At 35.8% G+C, this 19,537-nt stretch overlaps 2 protein-coding genes across 2 annotated transcripts; both read right to left on the reverse strand.

Annotated features, from left to right (window-relative positions):
* Window positions 1-130: 130 nt before the first annotated feature.
* Window positions 131-677, reverse strand: LOC115982463. The gene has a single exon (XM_031105071.1). The coding sequence runs from the start codon at window positions 649-651 to the stop codon at window positions 148-150; it is 504 nt and encodes a 167-aa protein (XP_030960931.1). The 5' UTR covers window positions 652-677; the 3' UTR covers window positions 131-147.
* LOC115981147 (transcription elongation regulator 1-like) lies at window positions 230-18,505 on the reverse strand. Its single transcript, XM_031103323.1, has 17 exons — window positions 17,898-18,505; window positions 17,528-17,576; window positions 16,076-16,297; window positions 15,860-15,997; window positions 12,746-13,098; window positions 12,448-12,648; window positions 12,171-12,359; window positions 11,906-11,980; window positions 11,762-11,828; window positions 10,554-11,634; window positions 10,416-10,472; window positions 7,692-7,779; window positions 5,019-5,350; window positions 3,463-3,715; window positions 2,610-3,383; window positions 1,776-2,022; window positions 230-1,429 (listed from the first exon to the last, which is right to left on the reverse strand). The coding sequence occupies exons 1-17, from the start codon at window positions 18,309-18,311 to the stop codon at window positions 990-992; spliced, it is 4,980 nt and encodes a 1,659-aa protein (XP_030959183.1). The 5' UTR covers window positions 18,312-18,505; the 3' UTR covers window positions 230-989.
* Between the last annotated feature and the right edge of the window lie 1,032 nt (window positions 18,506-19,537).

The raw sequence follows: 19,537 nt of genomic DNA on the forward strand, positions 1-19,537 counted from the left end.
GGCAAGACCACATACCACATGTGGAGAAGCATCTCATAGAACTAAGTCATGGAGAGAGCTCCTGTACAGAAGTTAGGCTGGGCTCCCATGGAAATCCTCTGAATGGTTTTGCCTTTGGGAGGGGGGGTACGAAAGGTGTTTTATTTCTTATACCTTTTCTCTTTGAACATTTTGACCACCTCTCCCTGGAGAGATAAAATTCTTTTGCGGAACAAACAGATTCCTCATACTTACTTCACCTGCATCAATGATGATCTTTGAATCCCACTCTTCTTCTTTGGAAATTTCTTTGACTTGGGCCTTCTCTGGGTATCTATGCTTCAGTTTCTGTACAGTCCTGGATGGGATTATATAATATTTCTGACCAGGCAAGAGATTCTCTTCTGGGTGTAAGTGGGACTTATGTGGATTTGTGAAAACTTCTGTCCTGGCAACAAACATCCCAGGATATTTTTCCATCAATCGAGATGCAGGAACCGCATCTTGATACCCTTCCTCTCGCCCACCTGCATGAACTATCCTCACAAAAATATTCTTTGATTGTAGGCTAATGTCCAATGATATGGAAACTCCCGATATTCTTCTAAATTCTGTGTCCTTGGAAGCTCCTTCCAAGTATTTCTTCCTTCTAGTTTCTCTATTGTAACCCATCCCCAGCAACTGAATACACCCCTTCATCATAGCCAGCAATCAAATGTCATATATCCAAATGTTTCATTATATTCCACTGGCAGGGAATACCAGAGGTATACTAGCACCAATGAGCATTGACAAATGTATATTCTATTTTATTTTTCATGGCCGGCTCTTATAATTAATAATTTCCAAATACGCAGCAGTGATGAAACCAAGGCTCAGCAAAGTCAAAAACATGGAAGAAGGAATGGCTTCATCTGTATCTCTTCTTGGAGTAATTTTTGTCTCTTCTTGGAAGTGAAAACCAAAAGTGAGCCTTGTATAAAGGATGATAAAGCATCACCTAGGCCCCATTAGCTTGTCAATTTGAAATTGTGCCAACTTTGCAAGCACATCCTTGTACTAGACTCATAATCCCATAAGCCTGACAATACCTGGCGTTCCAGCTTCTTCAGTCTCCCCCTAATCCAATTGTTGTGGAGAACAAGACAACCCTTCTTCACACAGGCAGCTTGAACATTTTTCTTCCTCCACAGATCTAGGTAAGCACCATTGGGGAAGAGGTCTCTGTCCAAAAAATAAACAGTCAGATTTGTTTCAGGTTCCACACATCTATTGTCACCCACACGATAGGATCCACCTTCCCCGCATAACGTGTCATAGAAGCTTGGCTGCTCAGAGAGGCCAGAAGTTGCTGCATGCTTCACCACCCTCTCCATAGCAACAATTGTTGAATCATCACAACGAGCAAAGTAGAAACCAGAGTTTAAGCGCCTAGGTAAGTTTATTGGTCCTGCATATTAGCAAAGAGGGATGAGCATGTCACACTAAATATAAATTAATCCTCATAATGGAAGAATCACTAAAAAGTGATCCCACTAAAAAATATTTCCGACTATGAAGAATAAAAATAAAAATAAATAAATAAAAAAACCTTCATGTATTTCTGTAAACCTACCAAACAATAGAAGAAAAAAAATAAGAAATTTGATTTGTAAGTGATCACACCAATGTCAACCAGATATTCAAGTTATCCAATAAATTATTATTTTCCTCCCTTAACAGTATTTTTGTATTCTGTACCTTTTACCAATCAGAATAGGAGTGATTATTTTAAGTTTGATATGCTTAGAGTATACCTGTTGTTTTGTATTCATCTGACTGTGCCACAAGAAAAGCAGGGCCAAAAGTGTAAAGCATTGGCAATGGATTTTCAAACCAATATACATCCACATCACTAAGCAGTACATTGTAACCAAGCTTCAGTATCGTCAAAACCATTCTGGACTTCACTTTGGTCACCCTTTGAAAGCATTTTGTTCCAAAGTGGCAATCATTGAAGCTGATGTTACTTGGAGCTAATGGATCCTTGAAAACTGGCAGGCCCTATCAGTAAATACAAAGTACTTAAATTTAGATTTCACACACCTTAGGGGCAATCTTCCAACAGAATGATGGAATGCAAGGCACAACTCAGCTATTCCATTTGGACCCATTAGAAGCTATTCCCCCCACCCCCAACCAGCTCCCCCCCACCAAAAAAAAAAAAAAAAAAAGAGAGAGAAGAAGAAGAGCAATTACTATGTGAAGATACAGCACTAAAGTAAGAACAGCTTTAACAATGATTACAAACATCAGATTCTATTAAAAATATGAAGACGTGGAGATTAGTCCCAAGCCCCAACAACACAAACAAGCTTCAAGATGTGAGATCAAGCAGAGTGTTCGTAGTAATATAGTACACAAGTTTCCCCAGACTTGGCTGCAATATGTTGTTCACCAAACTCACTCTGCTTGATGAATACACTAGATTCCTTATTTTATTTGCATGTGCATATGCATGTACATAAACACGTGCAACAAAAGAAGTTGGTTAGATAAAAAAGAAAGTCAATTAGCAAAATAATTAAATTTAATTATCAAAAAAGTGCATAAATAAATAAATAAAAAGAACAGCATTGAAGCAGAAATACCTGCAAGACAGAGAACTGATAGGTTTCCTGGTCAAGAGCACAAATCATAAAATTTGTAATCAGGAGGCGGCGTAACCTGCACACCCAACTCATTAACATGTCCTTGTAACTATATCCAGCAACTGCAAGAACAATTGTCTTGTTCTTGTCTGCAATAAAAGGAAGGAGAGACTCCAAGGAGAATGAAAATTCTAATGGTGTTGAGAGCTTCATATGATCCTTCAGAGAGCAATCCGGTATTTTTTCCAGTGAATTAATACCATCAATACAAGCCATGATCCTCCTTTTCCTCCAGGGATGCAAGATCCTTTCCTTCCATAATCTGAATGAACTCCGGTATCCATATGGATAAACAAAGTTTTCCGTTGGGTTGAAGAAAATATATTTTCTGTCACACTTCAATAGTTTTACAAGGCTAGAATAATTAGCTTCATGATACAACAAGGATCCATACAGTGCCCCAATATAGGAATTTCCAACATACTCCCAGCTTCTCATCTCAATACCTGAAACTTTGGAATTTCCGACTACTCCACTGGACCAAGGCTCTGGATCATATAGGTAGAAACTTGAGATGGTCCAACTGGAGTCAAACACAAACCTGAAATCAGATGACATGGCCTCATTAATAAGCCAATTGTTGTGAATCCCTTTCCCATACAAGAAAGGAGGAAGAACGCCAGTATGTAAGGGCAAATCCCCGCTGTTCCATGCCATAAGCATTCTCCCTTTACAATGATTCCACTGCCAACTTTGACATAGTATCTCCTGCAACTGAATGAACAGAGTACAATTAAATGGAGTTGTCTCACATGGCCCAGTAACTTTCAATCTGGAACAGGTTCTTTTGTACCTCCTGGGTTCTCATCCACTTGCCATCCCCTCTTCGCCAACGTTTCCCAGCCTCATCCAAGTAGAATGGGAAGTGGGAAATATTTCGTGAAGAAGCAACAAGGAGCCAATCACGGTCAAGTTCATAAGCATAGTTAAGAGTGGAAATGAAGTCATTGAGAAGAATGGTCTCAGGATCGATGAGAACAAAAATATCTGATGTGAATGACCGCGATCTTGCTATCATGGAATGGAAGAATGGAGTACCAAGAAACCTAGATACATACAGGCAGATCATAAGGCAATGTATTCAACGTTTTTCCTTGTAAATAAGGCAAGAAACAGTTCACTAACATGCAAGAGTACAAAATCATAACCATTATCTATCATATCTTCTCATATCTTCTTTAAAATGTTTTTTGTAAAGTTTAATTATAAAAATAAAAAATAATAATAATAAAAAATTGTAAAGAAAATCTCATAGGATGCTGTTCATTATTGTCTATAAGATTGTATAATATAAGAATCTGGACATTCAGTTCATACACCTGGTAGACTTGCTCACAGGATATATTGTTTTTAGACGTTTCATGTATTTGAAATCAAATTAAATAAATAACAAAATCTTTCCTAAAACAATACATATTTGTAGGAAAAAAAAAAAATTCTGGTATGTTGATTACATAATGGGGGAATTTTAGTTCAAAATGACACAAGGTTAAACTAATTGTGCAATAGAATCTGAACACCAACAGGCTTTTAAAATTATAACTATATAGTAATGTCATAATATTGAACAAAATCAAGTTTATTTTAAACATGCTACCTGCAGACATCTTCTCATGGACTACTTTGCCCGAGTATTATTATATAACCCATATTTGTTTATCCTTATATCAACACCAAATTGTTTTATGTATATACTAGGGTCTTTGAATGTAGAACCTAATACTGAAATTTCTATCAAACATATTTGTTTAACCATATTTGGACCACAGATTGATTCTGTTCCTGCTTTGTCTTTAATGAAACCTTAGAAACAATCTAAAGCAACCACAGCAGACTATCTGTGTCAAGCACATGTCTAATTCCTTTTCCACCAGGAATTATAGAAAACATAAAGGCTTTTTATCTTGAATCTTCTGATGTACTTAATATCAACTTCTATATTCATTGACAGAAAGAAAAAAAAAAGGTATCCAAAATCTTTTGCTGGAAAACAAATTACTTTCCCGTTTATAAAATATCAATTATCCTAAAAGTGGAAGCTGTTAAGAATTGGTAAATGTAATCATTTATAATACTAGAACAAATTACAAATTATCCCAAAAACTTAAGCAGTTAGGATGTAGTTAATTTAATCACCATTATGTTAACACTATACTGTTCCCAGTCAGATAGCAGTCTGCTATGTTAGCAACTAGAGGGAACTACATCCATATATAAACTCATCTAGTTGTTCTGAAGCCCAGCACAAGATACCAAATTGAAGCTCTATACATATAGCAATTGCCTTCAAATTAATGCAGTCAATCAACTTGATGGATAAAGAAATCAAAAACTAACTCATTTGCTTACGTGAAATCAATGTTGGGTTCAACCAAAACCCGTGAACCGAAATCACCAGCGAAGGAAACAACAGAAGGATGTTGGCTGAAGAGAACAACAGAAATTTGTGGGGACAGAGCAAGCCATGACCGAATAGCTAGACTCTGCCTAGCCCCAACAGAGCCATTAAATGGGCTAGGAGCTGAGAAAATGGTAATTCTGGGTTTTCCCAGATCACCAAGATTGAGTTTTGACACTTTGATCCGATCATTGAGAGAAGGTAACCTCTGAGTAACATAGAGGGAGAGAGCAATCAACACAAACCCAGATAGCCAAACTGAGCATAGTCCAACTTGGAATACCTGTGAAACAAAAACAAACTGCTTAGCAACAATGTATATGAACAAAAAAAAAAACGTAGAGAGAGAAGTGAAAAGAGAAAGAACCATGCCTTCATTGTTGTATTATGGAGAAGAATGAAATGAAGTTTGTGATGGGTTTGTTTTGTTTAGTTTATTTATGAAGCCGGTGCTGAGTTAGTGGGAGAGAGAGAGAAAGAGAGAGATACGGAAATGAAACTTTAACTGAAGCAAACAAAATGCACTAGTAACGAACTTGCCACTACTGTACTTTGACTATCAGCGCCAAGTCCGGGAAGACCATGAGCCATGTGAGGGCTTTGTCGTTGTGGACACGTCAGTTTCCACTTTCCATTGAAAAGTGAACCTTCTTTTTTTCCTTTCAATTGAATAATCGAACTGCATCAACTAAGTTAGAGACATACAGATTTTTTTGCCGACGGAAAAATGGTATAAAATACATCACTTTTATCACAACTCTGATACTCGTGAGTGATAAAGAAAAATTAGTAGGTCTATAACTCCACGCACAATTTGGCACATGAGTGAATAAAGCTGTGTATTATATTGTGATCCTAGCATTGTTTTTGTTTAAGGGATAGAGCGGATTTAAAATTCGGTAACGACCCTTGTTTTTTACTAAATAGCTCTTGTATTTGACAAAATAATGTGTTCGAATCTTCTCTACCTAAAAACTAATACTAAATCTTTTTACACCCAAAAAAAAAAATCTTTTTACATAGTTCCTAAAAAAAAAAAAATCTTTTTACACATTTCTTGTTGCACACTGTCTTACACTTTCTGTAAAATCATTTTAAAATTGTGAATTTTTGAACTTGTGTTTTAAAAACACAAATTTAATTGAAACACAGCAGTTTGTGTTCGGTGAATGCTAAAATATGTGCAATTTTGAGGCAATATCTTCATAGAGGTCATAGAAGAATAGAATGAATAAATTATTGATGAATGAAATGAGATGATATATTCAATTTTGTATGTGTAAGGGAATTTATAAAAGGAGATGGAAGGCAAATAAGTATATACTTTTTACTTTTACCATTATGCTCATTCTCAATGTGGATGCTTTTGAAGTCATTGTTCTTTGTATCTGCTACCAATGTTACTAGCCCAGTCTATTGTGGCTGATTGCAAGGCCATTGTCCAAGTTTTTAAGGAAGCCGAGACCAGCACTGCTACAGGGAAGTTAGAGGCCGCTGATGCCCTTGCCTGAATTGGTTTTAGGCAACCAGAATCTTTTATTGCCTATGATCACCCTCCTTTCGTGTTTATGGAGGCTTTACATTTGGATTTAAAAATACAAGGATAAAAGAATAATTTGATTACTTTCTCTCGAATAATGAGGGGGGAACGACAAAATTCTCATACAATGAAATATATGTAAACTATTTCCTAATAATTATTTCTCATTTCATTTTTAGGCCTTGTAGTGTTGCAGAGGTGGGTGAGGGGAGACTGGAGAAAATGAAAGTACAGGGACGTTGGGTCAAAGGGGTTTTGGGTAGGGCGTGGACCATGGGTCGCAAAAATGGATGTAGTAATTGCTACTGAAATTGAATGAAAAGACATTTTGAAGCCCAAAAAAATAATAAATGAAAAGATTATTATGATTGTGAATCAAAACAAATTTTGTGTTTTGTTCTTAAAAAAATGTCCTGTCCTAATCTCACACACACGCACACACATATAATGTTGGTTTTCTCCTTCAAGAACAATTTTTAAGAACATAACAAATCAAAATAAAATGGAAATACAATAACCAAAAACCTCTGGGAATGCCTTCCACGCTGTAGATACAGTTACAAATGATAAACACTAAAAAAAGTGCAATCCTAAAGACCACAAAACTGGAATACAAATTTCTCCAGAAGTAGGAAAGCTAAGAGATAGACATCTGCCTACCTTGATGCATCATTAACCTGTCTAAAATGTAATTTTCATGCAATTATACTACCAACTAAAGATTACAGGATACCAGGACTCATTCAAGTTCCCTCACATACACCCACATGATGTCAACCAAGTACATCATTTAACCCCTGATGCGCACCAGATTTACGAGTGCAACTCGAGCTTCAAGGCTGATCTAGAAAATATTTCCACCAGAAATTCCCATCAAAGCCCATAATCTTCCTTTTCTTCAATTATCTATGCCGTCGAACAGGAGATCTGGATCTTGACCTTCTTCCCCTGCATTTAAATTCATAGCATAAATAGACTAGATGATGTTAAGAGATAAAATTCAGAAGCCTAACACTTTCACCTGATTTGCTTATTGTTATGATGATGGGTGTGTGTGTCACAAAAATAACACAATCTTAATTTAAGAGACAACATACCTGGTGGTATCAAGAGAAGAGTAGGGAGAATGCCTGCGCTGAGAATGCTTGCTATGTGGGGACCGCGAAACTTGTCTAGAAATGAAAACACCCATCATACTGATTTGGTGAGTTAAACGTATTCAGAGGAGAAATGTTCAACCTTTTGCATAGTCAAACTTGATAAGCAGCTTCCAGTTAGCATAAAAATATTATGCTTCTAATTATATAAGACTGGAGATATATAATTAAAACACCAAAACGAAAAATGGGAGCATGTTGCCAAATCCAGGACAAGAATTGTAGATCCACCTACTGAGGATTTTTGGCTTAACAATCAAATGAAAACATGAGAAATTTGCTCCATAGAATCCAGCTTTCACATTTACTAAGAATTGCACTCACTTGCAACTGTCCATATATTTTAGCCTCAAGCACAAATGACACCTCCTTCCCTTGTAAGAGCAAGGTGAGGGTGACGTCATAAGTTTAAAACTCAAACGTGCGTGTATAATTACCAATAAAACAAATTGTCCATTTATTATCAGACAGAATAAACCACATACACGTGCCAGATGCATCAAAATGAAATGACGTAACTGTAGATATAATGTTGTCCATACCTGACCATATCACTAAATTTATGATGATCAATTTTTAAGTAGAAGAATGCAGTGAAAAGGTAAAACCATAATCAGTAGCACCAAGAGTGGTAGAAATTATAATAATAATAAGAGATTAATTGATTAAAGAAACACCCCAAATTCACCAAAAAATAAAGAGCGTCCTCTAAAATGATAAGGGGGAAACTGGCCTCATGCCTATAATGAGAAATTTTTTTATATTAAGTAAATTATTTCAGTAAAAAGTGCAAAAGGGGCATAACCATGGTTTCAATGACTGGACCCACCAGTTTGACCCGTTCAACTGTGAACCAGCTAGTATTCCAGTCCAATTATCAATAAAAATTGGAAATATCTCACAATCACTGAGAACCGTAGAATTTACAGTAGAATCATCAAAACCGAAAACTGGACAGGTCAAACAGGTTGACAAGGGAGAGTGATAACTAAGAAAATATCAGATAACCTAAAGTGAAGAGGATCCAGTGGAGAGTCAGTATAGTCTCGCCCTCCTTATCAAGAAAATCACAGTCAATCCCAACTGCATGGACTCTACCATCACTTGGAGAGTCGATCCAGAGGAGAATCAACTGCTATTACCAGAGATTTCTTGGATCTGTTAATTGGCAACACCTTTCTCAGTGGTGACAATCCCACAACTTCCATAGTGGTGGTGGCTTACCAGCATGCTTTGTGGAGTGCATCTGTGCACTGTGACGTTCAAAGAAACAATTGTGGCATCTCTAGAAATTAAAAAGAAGTTAACCTAAAGTCTTATTGTGGGTGGCTTTATATTGGCCATTGGAAAGGAGCGAGTGGGAATGGAGGGTGGAGACTAGGATGATACTGTATTTGTTTAATATTTTTTAAATATAACCATTTGTTATATATTTGTTTTTGGTTAAAATAAATGAGGATTTATTGTTGGCCACATTTTCTTTATTTGGACAGTTAGAATATATGTATTGAATTAAAAATATATATTATATTTCTAATGATAATTTGGTTATTTATAGTTAGTGTTTTGTTATTTCCACTCTCTTAAATTTAATAAGATTTAGGATTCACTTACAAAATTGTTTTTAAGTTTTTGAATTTTTTGGTAAATATTATTATTAATTGTTTAGTTAATATAGAATTATTTACTAATTATTAATTAAATTATTTTATTTTTGACATCACCAGTTCTATCACCAACCTTGGTTGAACCAGAAAACTGAGAGCCACTCTATTTTCCAGTTCTTTGTCCGGTCTATTTTTTAAAAACAGTCCACTCCATACAAGATATACACCAGAAACTAAGAAAAAAAATAACAAAGAACAAGCATTTCAAGTAAATTGAAGAAGAAAATTTTCCCTGAAGTGTTCATCCACTCAAATAAAGATTTGAATAATGAAAGTTTCAGGTCTATAATTGAACAGCTATAACAAGAATTTCAAGATTAATGTTGAGTGTTTATATATAAACAGAAGGGCATGGGTCACCACTTGCAACCAAATAAAAATAGAGAGGTAGGGGCGAGAGAATATGTATGGGAAAGAGAGAGATTTGACAACACCTTATGCAGAATTAACAAATATATAAGATATAAGAAAATGGTTAAGTCAACTCAACTAGGTCTTATTCATTTAAAACTAGGCATAAAGAAAGTGTTATAGCACAAACCTCACAACTCTCACAAATCAAATAACAAAAACTTCTTTTTTTATAAGTACAAATCGGATAACAAAAAACTGAGACCAATAATTCTGTTTTCATTATAATGTATCTCCATGCAAGATTGCACCACTAGCTGCCTCCACAGAAAACATGATTGATATCATAAATTAATGATAAATCTGGCTTTAAATAGAATTTAAAAAATAAACCTTTACTGAAAATTGAATGTGTATTACCACTAATAAATGTACCTTTAACTTCCCAATTTGAAACCACAAAAGAATTTGCACATAAATTAAGTAATATGCTGGATGTAAACATTGAACAGAGTTTTTAGTGCTACTTAAAATATGGGCTCAATTTGATATTCATAGGATGTCCAAACACTCCCTTGATGTTTCACAATGTAAACCTGGATAAAAAGTAAAGAGATCTTAATAAATACATACCTTCTCCTAGACCTGACAGGTGATGGTGATGAGTGACGTTTTCTCGATTGCTGCTTCCTGCAGTATATGATCATGTATAAGGACCATATAACAAAACAGAAAGAAGAGAGGCAGAATCAGAAGATTTTAATGGTGAACCTTTTAGAATTGTCTGAGGTGTCATCACTTGAATCATTGGCATGACTAACTGAGTTGTCTTTACTGTTTCTACCCTTACTGCTGATGGAAGAAGAACGCCTTCTTTTGTGCCTGCTTGAATCGCTTGCATTTTTATGTCTTGATCTATCTTCCTCCTCATCCTTTCTGCGTTCTTGTTTTCTTTTGGTATCTTCTTTAGCACTAGCTCTATGAAGCCTCTCTGTTTCTTTTCTGTCATCCTTGACCTCAAGACGGTCAGACCTTTTTCTTGACTCAGAATCCTTTGTTTTTTCCCTAGGCTTAGAACTTTGATCTTTCTTTCTCTCCTTTGACCCATCATCTTCTTTTTCCCTTCTTGAATGCCTTTCATCTTGTCTCCTGCGTTCATCTCCATTCTCATCTGACCTTATCTTACCACCATCTTTCCCAGAACTCTTTTTACTCTCATGTCGATCACTTTTATCTAACTTCCTTCTCATTTCACTGTGGTGGGGATCATCTGTTGATGCTCTCTTGACATTGACATACTCTTCAGGATGTTCAGATTCCATTACTCCTGCAGTGTTCTTCGATCTAGAGGAATTGGTTCCATCTAGCATTTTTCCACTAACATTAATTCCGTCATCAGTATCTTCAGAAACCACTTTGGAAGAATATGAGTGTCCCATATCTCTATCCACCCTATTATTATTCATCTCATTAACAGTATCACCATTGTTGCTCTCCTTTGTTTTCTGACTTCTATTGTCCTCTTTCAGTTCTACCTTAGAAATTCCATTCTCAGCGGCACCATGTGCATCTTCTGAAAGCTTTTCAATGCTTGACTGCTGAAGAACAGGATTAGAATTTGGTACACTGGAGCTCTTGATTTCATCATCTCCATCATCATCATCAGAAGCATAATTTGCAAGACCTAAAATATTTCCTGGGGAACTGGTACTAGATTTTTCACTGACACTTCTAGTGTCAGAATCCTTTGCTAGGGTGGGAATTAGAACTTTTGCAGATGGCTTAGGAACTGCGACTGCTGGGTGAGATGATGGCGATACCTTATGATTGGAAGTGACAGTGTTCTGGTCAACTATAACAACAAAAAATCACATCATAGTCATTTTTTTTTTTTAAATGGCAGAGTCAGAGAACTTCAAATCCAGCGTCAAAGATATATAGAAACTGACAGAAAAGTTAAGAGGTCATGATACAATTACCATCAGCTGTTAGATCATCTTCACTAAGAACTTTAGTTGCAATTTCCTCAAACAGCTCATCAGTAACCTAATAAAAAACATTAAAGTTAGCACTATGGTAGAAAGAAATTAAAAAAGACAAACGTCACTCTCAGCAGCTGTAACCTTTAAAAGAACTTCAGTTAGAACACGTTTTATTTCCTGGTTAATTGCTGCAGTTCTTGCTGCTTCCACGTAATCCTGCAGAGCAATTATGGAAAATCAATAACAAAAGACTAATGAGTGCAACCAATAACTATATTATAAAGGGGAAAAAAAAAAAAAACCCTAAACCAAAGAGGGAGGGAGGGAGGGAGGGGGAAAGCAAGGGAGTCTTTTTTAATATAAATAAACAACGGAGAATCACAAGGCAAAACAGGTAAAATAAAACCTCATCATCATCATCTTCTTCAGTTGACCTAGAAGAATCAACGCTTTTACTATCTGCCTGATCAGCCTTCCCAAAAGATTTATCAATGCCTTCATCCTCATTGGATTGTGTTTCCTCCTTAAGATGGTCTACAGAAGTTGTAATGACTGCTTTCTTTATTTCTTCTTTAATCCAATTAGGCACTGACGGCTGGCAATAATTCCAAAACATTTTAAATAGTGAAATAAATTCAATAACAGCTATGCCACTTTTAAAGCATTAACACTTACAAAATTACCTTTTTAGGGCGTTCAGGAATAGTTGAAATTCCATATGCATCAGCAGAGAAGGCTGTTGTAGGATGAAGTGCAGTTCCAGCACTTAGGGCAAAGGGTGCACCACCAGATGGAATTGTAGGCTGACCTGGTCCAGGGAATCTTCCAAATGGTGGTGCAGCATGTGCAGGAATGGAGGAATGCATGGCTATGGAAGGATCATGCTGCTACATGAAACAAATGTCAGCAAATTCTTTGATACGAAGGTTCTAGAGTCTAGAGTCTAGAATTGAAGGACAACTCAGAAAGCCAGAATAAGACCTGTGCCCCTGATGCAATATCTGGAGAAATTGAAGGATAAACCAAACCAGGTGTAACAGGGGGAGTCCAATTATTTAATTGCCCTGCTGCAACAGGGTCAACACCTCTTACAGGTCCAACTGAATCATGATGAGCATAACTGGATTGCATGTGTGAATCATAATCATGGTTAAACCTAGGCACAAAATCCAAAGGCTGATCAGCAGGATTAACTGTGGAATCAGCTGACTGATTGCCATACATGAAGGGTGCAGGCAGTGGATGCACATGGTGCTGTCCCTCCTGAGCTGAGGAATTTGGAGGAGGCAACAGTTTGTATGACTGCTGATTTTGATCTGCAGTATCTTCTTTACCTGCCAATTAAGTGAGTAGTCAAAAAGCAAACAAGAAAAAGTGTCAGTGTGTGCACGTGCCTGTATTGGGTGGAGTTATGGGGGATTGAAGTTCAAACGGCTATCAAGAATCACAAACATAAGGGTAATGCAGACAAATCTTGGCTTTTTTAGACTTCAAATTTTGATGTGATTGAAAGTCAAGTGAAGTAACCATCCTCTAATGAAATTCTCTTATGTAGGCCAATAGAAGCTTACACTGCTTCTCATCATAATTACAGCAAAAGTTGTAATTAAATTTGAAACATAAAATAATTTCTTTTATAAGTGTAAAGTCAAAGAATATAAAAAAATGGGACAGATGGAGTATATTAAATATATACCCAGAAGATCCCCTTAGGCCTCATTTGGAAGGAGGGAATGAAATAGAATAAAAAGAATAATTTTAAAATATTCTTCTCTTCCCTTGTTTGGGAGTTTAAATGGAGGGAATGGAAAGCTCATTCCCTTGTTTGGGAGTTTAAGTGGGAGGGAATGGAATGGTTAAAAAGGAACACTCATTCCTCTCTATTCCCTTAAAACCTCAAATTTTTATTCCCACCAAAATTGGAAGGAATGGGAGGGAATGGATTAATAATTTTTTTACTAAAACTCCCAAAATGCCCCTATATATTCAATCCTTTATTTTAAAATATAGGTTTAATAGTAATATTGTCATAAAATAATTCAATTCCATTCCCTCCACGATACTCTTAAACAAGATTACTTACATTCCATTCATTTTCATTCATTTCCATTCCTTTATTTTAAAACATCCAATCAAGGTTACTTAATTCCATTCCTTTCCTTTACTTAAGTACATTCCATTCCTTTCTATTCCCTTATAATTATTTCATTCCATTCTCTTATGAACTCAGAAACAGAGCCTTAGTAGTCAAGAGTACAAAAGAGTCAATAAAATCGTACAAAGTTGGAGGTCTACCCCTATCCAAAGATATCCAAAAGAAAGAGAACAAACAAACTGAGATTTCAATCTCTCTACAGACAACTCTTGCCCCTCAAAAATCCTCATTTTCCTCTTCCACCAAATATGCCACATCAAGCACAATGGCACCACATTGTATACTCGACTACTGAAAGATTTAGGACTACAACAAAAGCAATGAAGCAATTCAAAAACCAGTCTTCAGCATAACCCATTTCACTCCAAAAATTACAAAGACAAAGGCTCATAGCTCCCTTGCTATTGAGCAATGCAACAACAAATGATCAACAATCTCACCACATTACTTACACATACAACTATGATTCACTTTTTTTTTTTTTTTTAATTATGATTCACTAAAGGCATAACCCATTTTACAAGCTTGTTTATAGTTAAAATCTTCCCCAATGACGCAGTCCACAAAGCTACCCTCGAAGGAACCTTCACGCACCATATTGCCTTCCATGGAAAATCTAATAGGGTAAGACCCTCTTAGCAGCTCATACTATGATCAAACACTAAAACAGCCAATTTTGCTCAACTTTCACCACATATCTTTCCTCTCTATTCTTGCACAAGCTGAATACAACACCTAAAAAAAATTGGCACAAATCCACTTCCCAACAGGCCTCACAAACATAAAATAATTATAAAAGAAGGCAGGTCTCTATAATCTGTATGACCATTTACATTGCCATGCATCAAACACAGCAATTTTCCCTTTTTTTTTAAAAAAAAAAATTAATTTAAAATTTAAAATTTAAAATAAATAAATAAATAAAACACTAATGCACCATTATTCCATACATTCATAACTCTTCATCACTAGCTGAGTCAATTCCACATGGATAATTTTTTTCTAGGAACAAAGATCAGTCTTCACAACTTTGGATGTTCTAATATAATGCCAGTTAACAAACTCAATGCTTTTTACAAAATAAAAATTGTCAAATTATTAAATTTTTTTTTTTTTTAATAAGTAAAATTATTAAATTATTGTAACAAAAAGGAATCCACATATGGGATGTAGACCTGCAGAAGAGTATGTCAATGCAAAACATCACAATGCACTAGATAACATGATATCACTGGTATAAATTATTCTACAAGAATTTCCAATTGTAAAACTGCATGTAAAGAAGAGAGCATGAATCACACAGAGCACAAAGAGAACTAAAATTAATGCAAATCATTCAATAAAAGAAGGGCAGAACTTAAATACAGTATTTAGGTGCTATTACTTAGATTCCCTTTTTAAGATTCTGCCATGTGGATTTTTTCTCATAGGATAGAAGTGGATTTTTTAATTAAGTAGCTATATGGTCAAATCTTAAGAGAAGAACTTAACGAACAGCACCTAATGTATTGTACCTAAGTTTTGTCCATAAAAGAAAATGTCACAAGTGTTTAGGACAGTAACAGAGAACTATTATTTCAAACAAACTTTGAGAAAGAAACACTTCATACCACAGCTTAGATATCTGCTAAACAACCACTAGCCAATAACCATATTAAAAAAGGGACGGAGTGATAGAAGGAACTACAGCAGGAGAACCAACATCACCCCATCTCCAAAACCCACCAAAAATAAAGGTGAAAGGAAATTCCAATTAAATATAACATACATGCAGATAAGAGTCTTGAAAGTCAAAAAATTCATGCGCTTCAATGATTGCTCTATGAAAGTACCCAATTATGGATTAATGACAGAATTGGAAATATAGAATTAATTAGTAATAGCAGCATTTCTTCAAAACAAGTTTCACATGCAAGCTCAATATGCTAGTGAATTATTACCTGTAATAGAAGAATAACTAGAAGGTACCTCCTGCTGATGAACAGATGAACTTGCGGGCATATTTCCTTGTTGGTGAAACATAGCACTTGAATCTCCAGCCAAAGTCCCGTCTCTAACACTGTAAGGCAGATGTGCATCTGGAACATGAGAAAATGGTTCAGAACTGAATGCATTCTCCTGGGTATGAAGTACTGATGGCCAGAGTAGAGGCACACCTGATACTGGAAACTGTTGATAGCTTGATGCAGGATGAGCTTGATTTTGAATATCCGAATAATGAGAATCAACAGATTGTGGGTACTGATCATAATAATGACTTTGGTCTTCTATCCTGCCAGCTGGTGTAAATTGAGACTGTGAATGCTGATTGTCCATTGCAGTTTTAGCATCTGCCCATGCTCTAGCCCTAGCAGCCCAATCTTCTTCATTGCTAAGGACTGTCATTATAAAAATCATGAAAAGTTAAAGCCAATTTCATTGACATACAGAAGGGGATGCTCAATTTGAGATAAACTTAATAAAAGTATTACTAAAAAGGTAAGATATGGCTCACACTCAAACCATAAGTAGCAAAACTAGATAATTGTTTCACATTAAGAGTCTAACAAATTGCATGTCAAACCACTTATATGTATTGGTTATTGTGATTAGAAATTCTTTTTTGATAAATAGGATTCTCACTGTGAGAACCTATAAAAAGTAACGTGTATGATGACCATCACCACTTTAATAATCAAGCCCTCTCTTTTACCTATCAAAAAACTAAAACCCCACATACTTCCTTCTACCACATAAACATTAAAAAACTCATCAAACCACTTATTAATTCCTAACACAACCACGAAAACACAATCTTTCACAATACTAAACTTTAGACCCACAAGTTCTCCTAACCCTAATTCCACCCCAAGCACACAAAGACAAATTTCCCTTTCCCTATTTGTCCTACATCAAATCAGGGACATCTAGAAATTCTGATAACATTGGTGCAGTGCATATGCTCACCATCAACACCTTAAACACATTGCATACCCCTAAAACTTAAGAAAAGAAGGGGTACCAGAATATGTCAATCATTCATTTCTACGTAACCAATTACAAATTTAAAAACCACAGATATCAACCCAACTAAAGAGAAGCCAATTTAGCAGTCACGCATGTTATATACATCACTGACGCTCATCTCAAATGATGCAGCCTTCACCTTCTCAATTTCATTCAAAACAGAACAACTATCATTCAGTCATTTCAGAACAAGCTACCGACACATCAGTCCAGATGCAGAGTTAAGACTTGAGACAATCCAATAGTGAAGTTACTCAAAGGGCCCAAATTTGACACCAAAATTTATGTTTTCCATTAACTTGCAAGTTGGTCAAAGGAAAACATGGTGAACAATAACGAAGCAATGCATTTCCATGTGAACATGGTGAAACAACTTGTATACAACAAATTACCAGGATAATTCCACAATTTTTGGTCGAAGGAAAACATGACAGACAATAAAAAAAGCAATACATTTCCATGTGAAAATGACAAATAAACTTGTATGCAACAACTTACCAGGATAATTCCACAATTTTTGGTCGAAGGAACATGACAAACAATAAAAAAAGCAATACATTTCCATGTGAAAATGACGAATAAACTTGTATGCAACAACTTACCAGGATAATTATAAGTTTGTTGTTGACCCCAATTTGAAGTGCCCCATTCCTACAAAACAAGATTATGAGTTAAAAACCAGTCAATATGAGAAATTACTTACGATTCAACTAAAAGAACTAACAAATCTACCATCAAAAAAATGGCAACTAATCACAGCTCAATAAAGTTCATTATCAATTTATCTAACATGCAAGTATAGAGATTGATAGATATAAATGACAGACTCCTTAACATACATAGCATTATTAAAAAAAAAAATGGCAAAGAAAACTAAAACCCTAGAAAGAGAATCACAAAGGCAAGATTAGAATAAAACCAAAACGAAAGGCTAAACGACAAAAAGACTTTAAAAGAGAAAGCAGGAAGTACCTGATTGGCCTGAGGATAAGACTGAGGGACCTGGGAATGAGGTGGCAGAGGAGGAGGAGGAGGAGGGAGCTGTGGACGAGGAGGAGGAGGAGGAGGAGGGAACTGGCTGTGGTGGACGGGGGGGTGCGTAGGATAAGGGTTAGGTGGAGGTGGAGGATAAGAAGGAGGAGGAGGGAGGTGGTCGGAGTGAGGAGGAGGAGGAGGAGGAGGTGGTGGCCACTGTGGCGGAGGCGACGGGGACTGGGAAGGGTGGTGGTACTGGAATTGGTTGGGGAACCACGGGGCTTGTGGCCTTTGCGGCTGGAATTGTTGGTGGTGGTGGTGGTGGTGGTGGGGATCCGACGTGGATGGCGGAAGTGGTGGCTGTGGCGGCCTCATATTCATGTACATCTGAGACTGTTGGTACGCGTCCATGCGGTTTCAGGTTTTTTTTTTTTTATACTGGGATGGTATGGCTTGGAGGGAAGGGTTTACAGGAGTGGTAGTGAAGGTGGTGAATGGATGAATGAAATAACGAAGGTTAAGGCAAAAAGGGATATTAGAGGAAGTGAGGGAGCAGGGAAGTTTCCAGTAAGGTTTACGGTTTGGAATTACTACTCTTTTACAACTTCGGAGGACTTTTAGGCCTACCAGGTCAATGGACCAATTTTTTGGAATCCAATAATCACCTCTTGGATGTTAAGGATTGATTGATTGATTGATTGATTGAGTGAGTGAGAGGTCAAATTACTTTTTTCCGTGATAATCTTTCACCCCATTGCACCTAAGTTGCGTTTGGGCTCAGAGTTGAAAGTGAACTTATTTTACTATTCAGATTCGTTTGAATATTATTTATTTTATTGAAAATTGAAAATGAAAAATAATTAAAAAAAAGTTATTGATCACATGCAGCTACTCTTCATTGCCCTAAATGTAGTGTTCATGTCCCATGAACAGTGCAAGAGGCACAAGAAAATAATCTAAATCCAAACGCATACTTAGTTTATTTTTGTTATTATTCAACTTATTTTTACTACTGTTCATGACTTCCACTATACTTTTTGATATTATTCATGGATCTCACTGTACTATTTCAATTAGTTTTTACTTTTATCTACTATACTTTCAATAAAAAAAATTTAATTTCAGTTAAATAAACTATCCAGACAAACCCTTAACTTTCTAGAATTATCCACAATTCAACCAAAAAAAAAAAAAAGAATTATCCACGATAACCTTTTACCTCATCACACTTAACTTTCTAGAATTATATGAGTTCTAATTAGTTTAACTAATAAAGTATCTTGTTGTCCAATAAGAGATTTGGGATTCGATTCCTACTTACACCAAAACCAACTGGTGTCTTGATGTGATGATAGAAAGCAATCATTAAGAACAACATAAGTCAAAATTATATCTTTTAAAATAAAATTTATAGAATTAAAGTTATAACTCTATTTTGATGTTCCCTACATTTTTATTTTGATGTTAAATCTAACACAATTGATGTTAAATCTAACACAATTTAGTATCGAGAAACCAAATTACCCCTCTTTTCCTCTAAAAATTAAAAATAAAATTTACCCCTCTTTGTCTTAGTAAAAACGTGACTCATTAAAGACAAATGATGTTTTCATCAATTTATCACCTTAATTACAAGT

Source organism: Quercus lobata, chromosome 3 (genome assembly GCF_001633185.2).
Source record: "Quercus lobata isolate SW786 chromosome 3, ValleyOak3.0 Primary Assembly, whole genome shotgun sequence".
Lineage (NCBI taxonomy): Eukaryota > Viridiplantae > Streptophyta > Magnoliopsida > Fagales > Fagaceae > Quercus > Quercus lobata.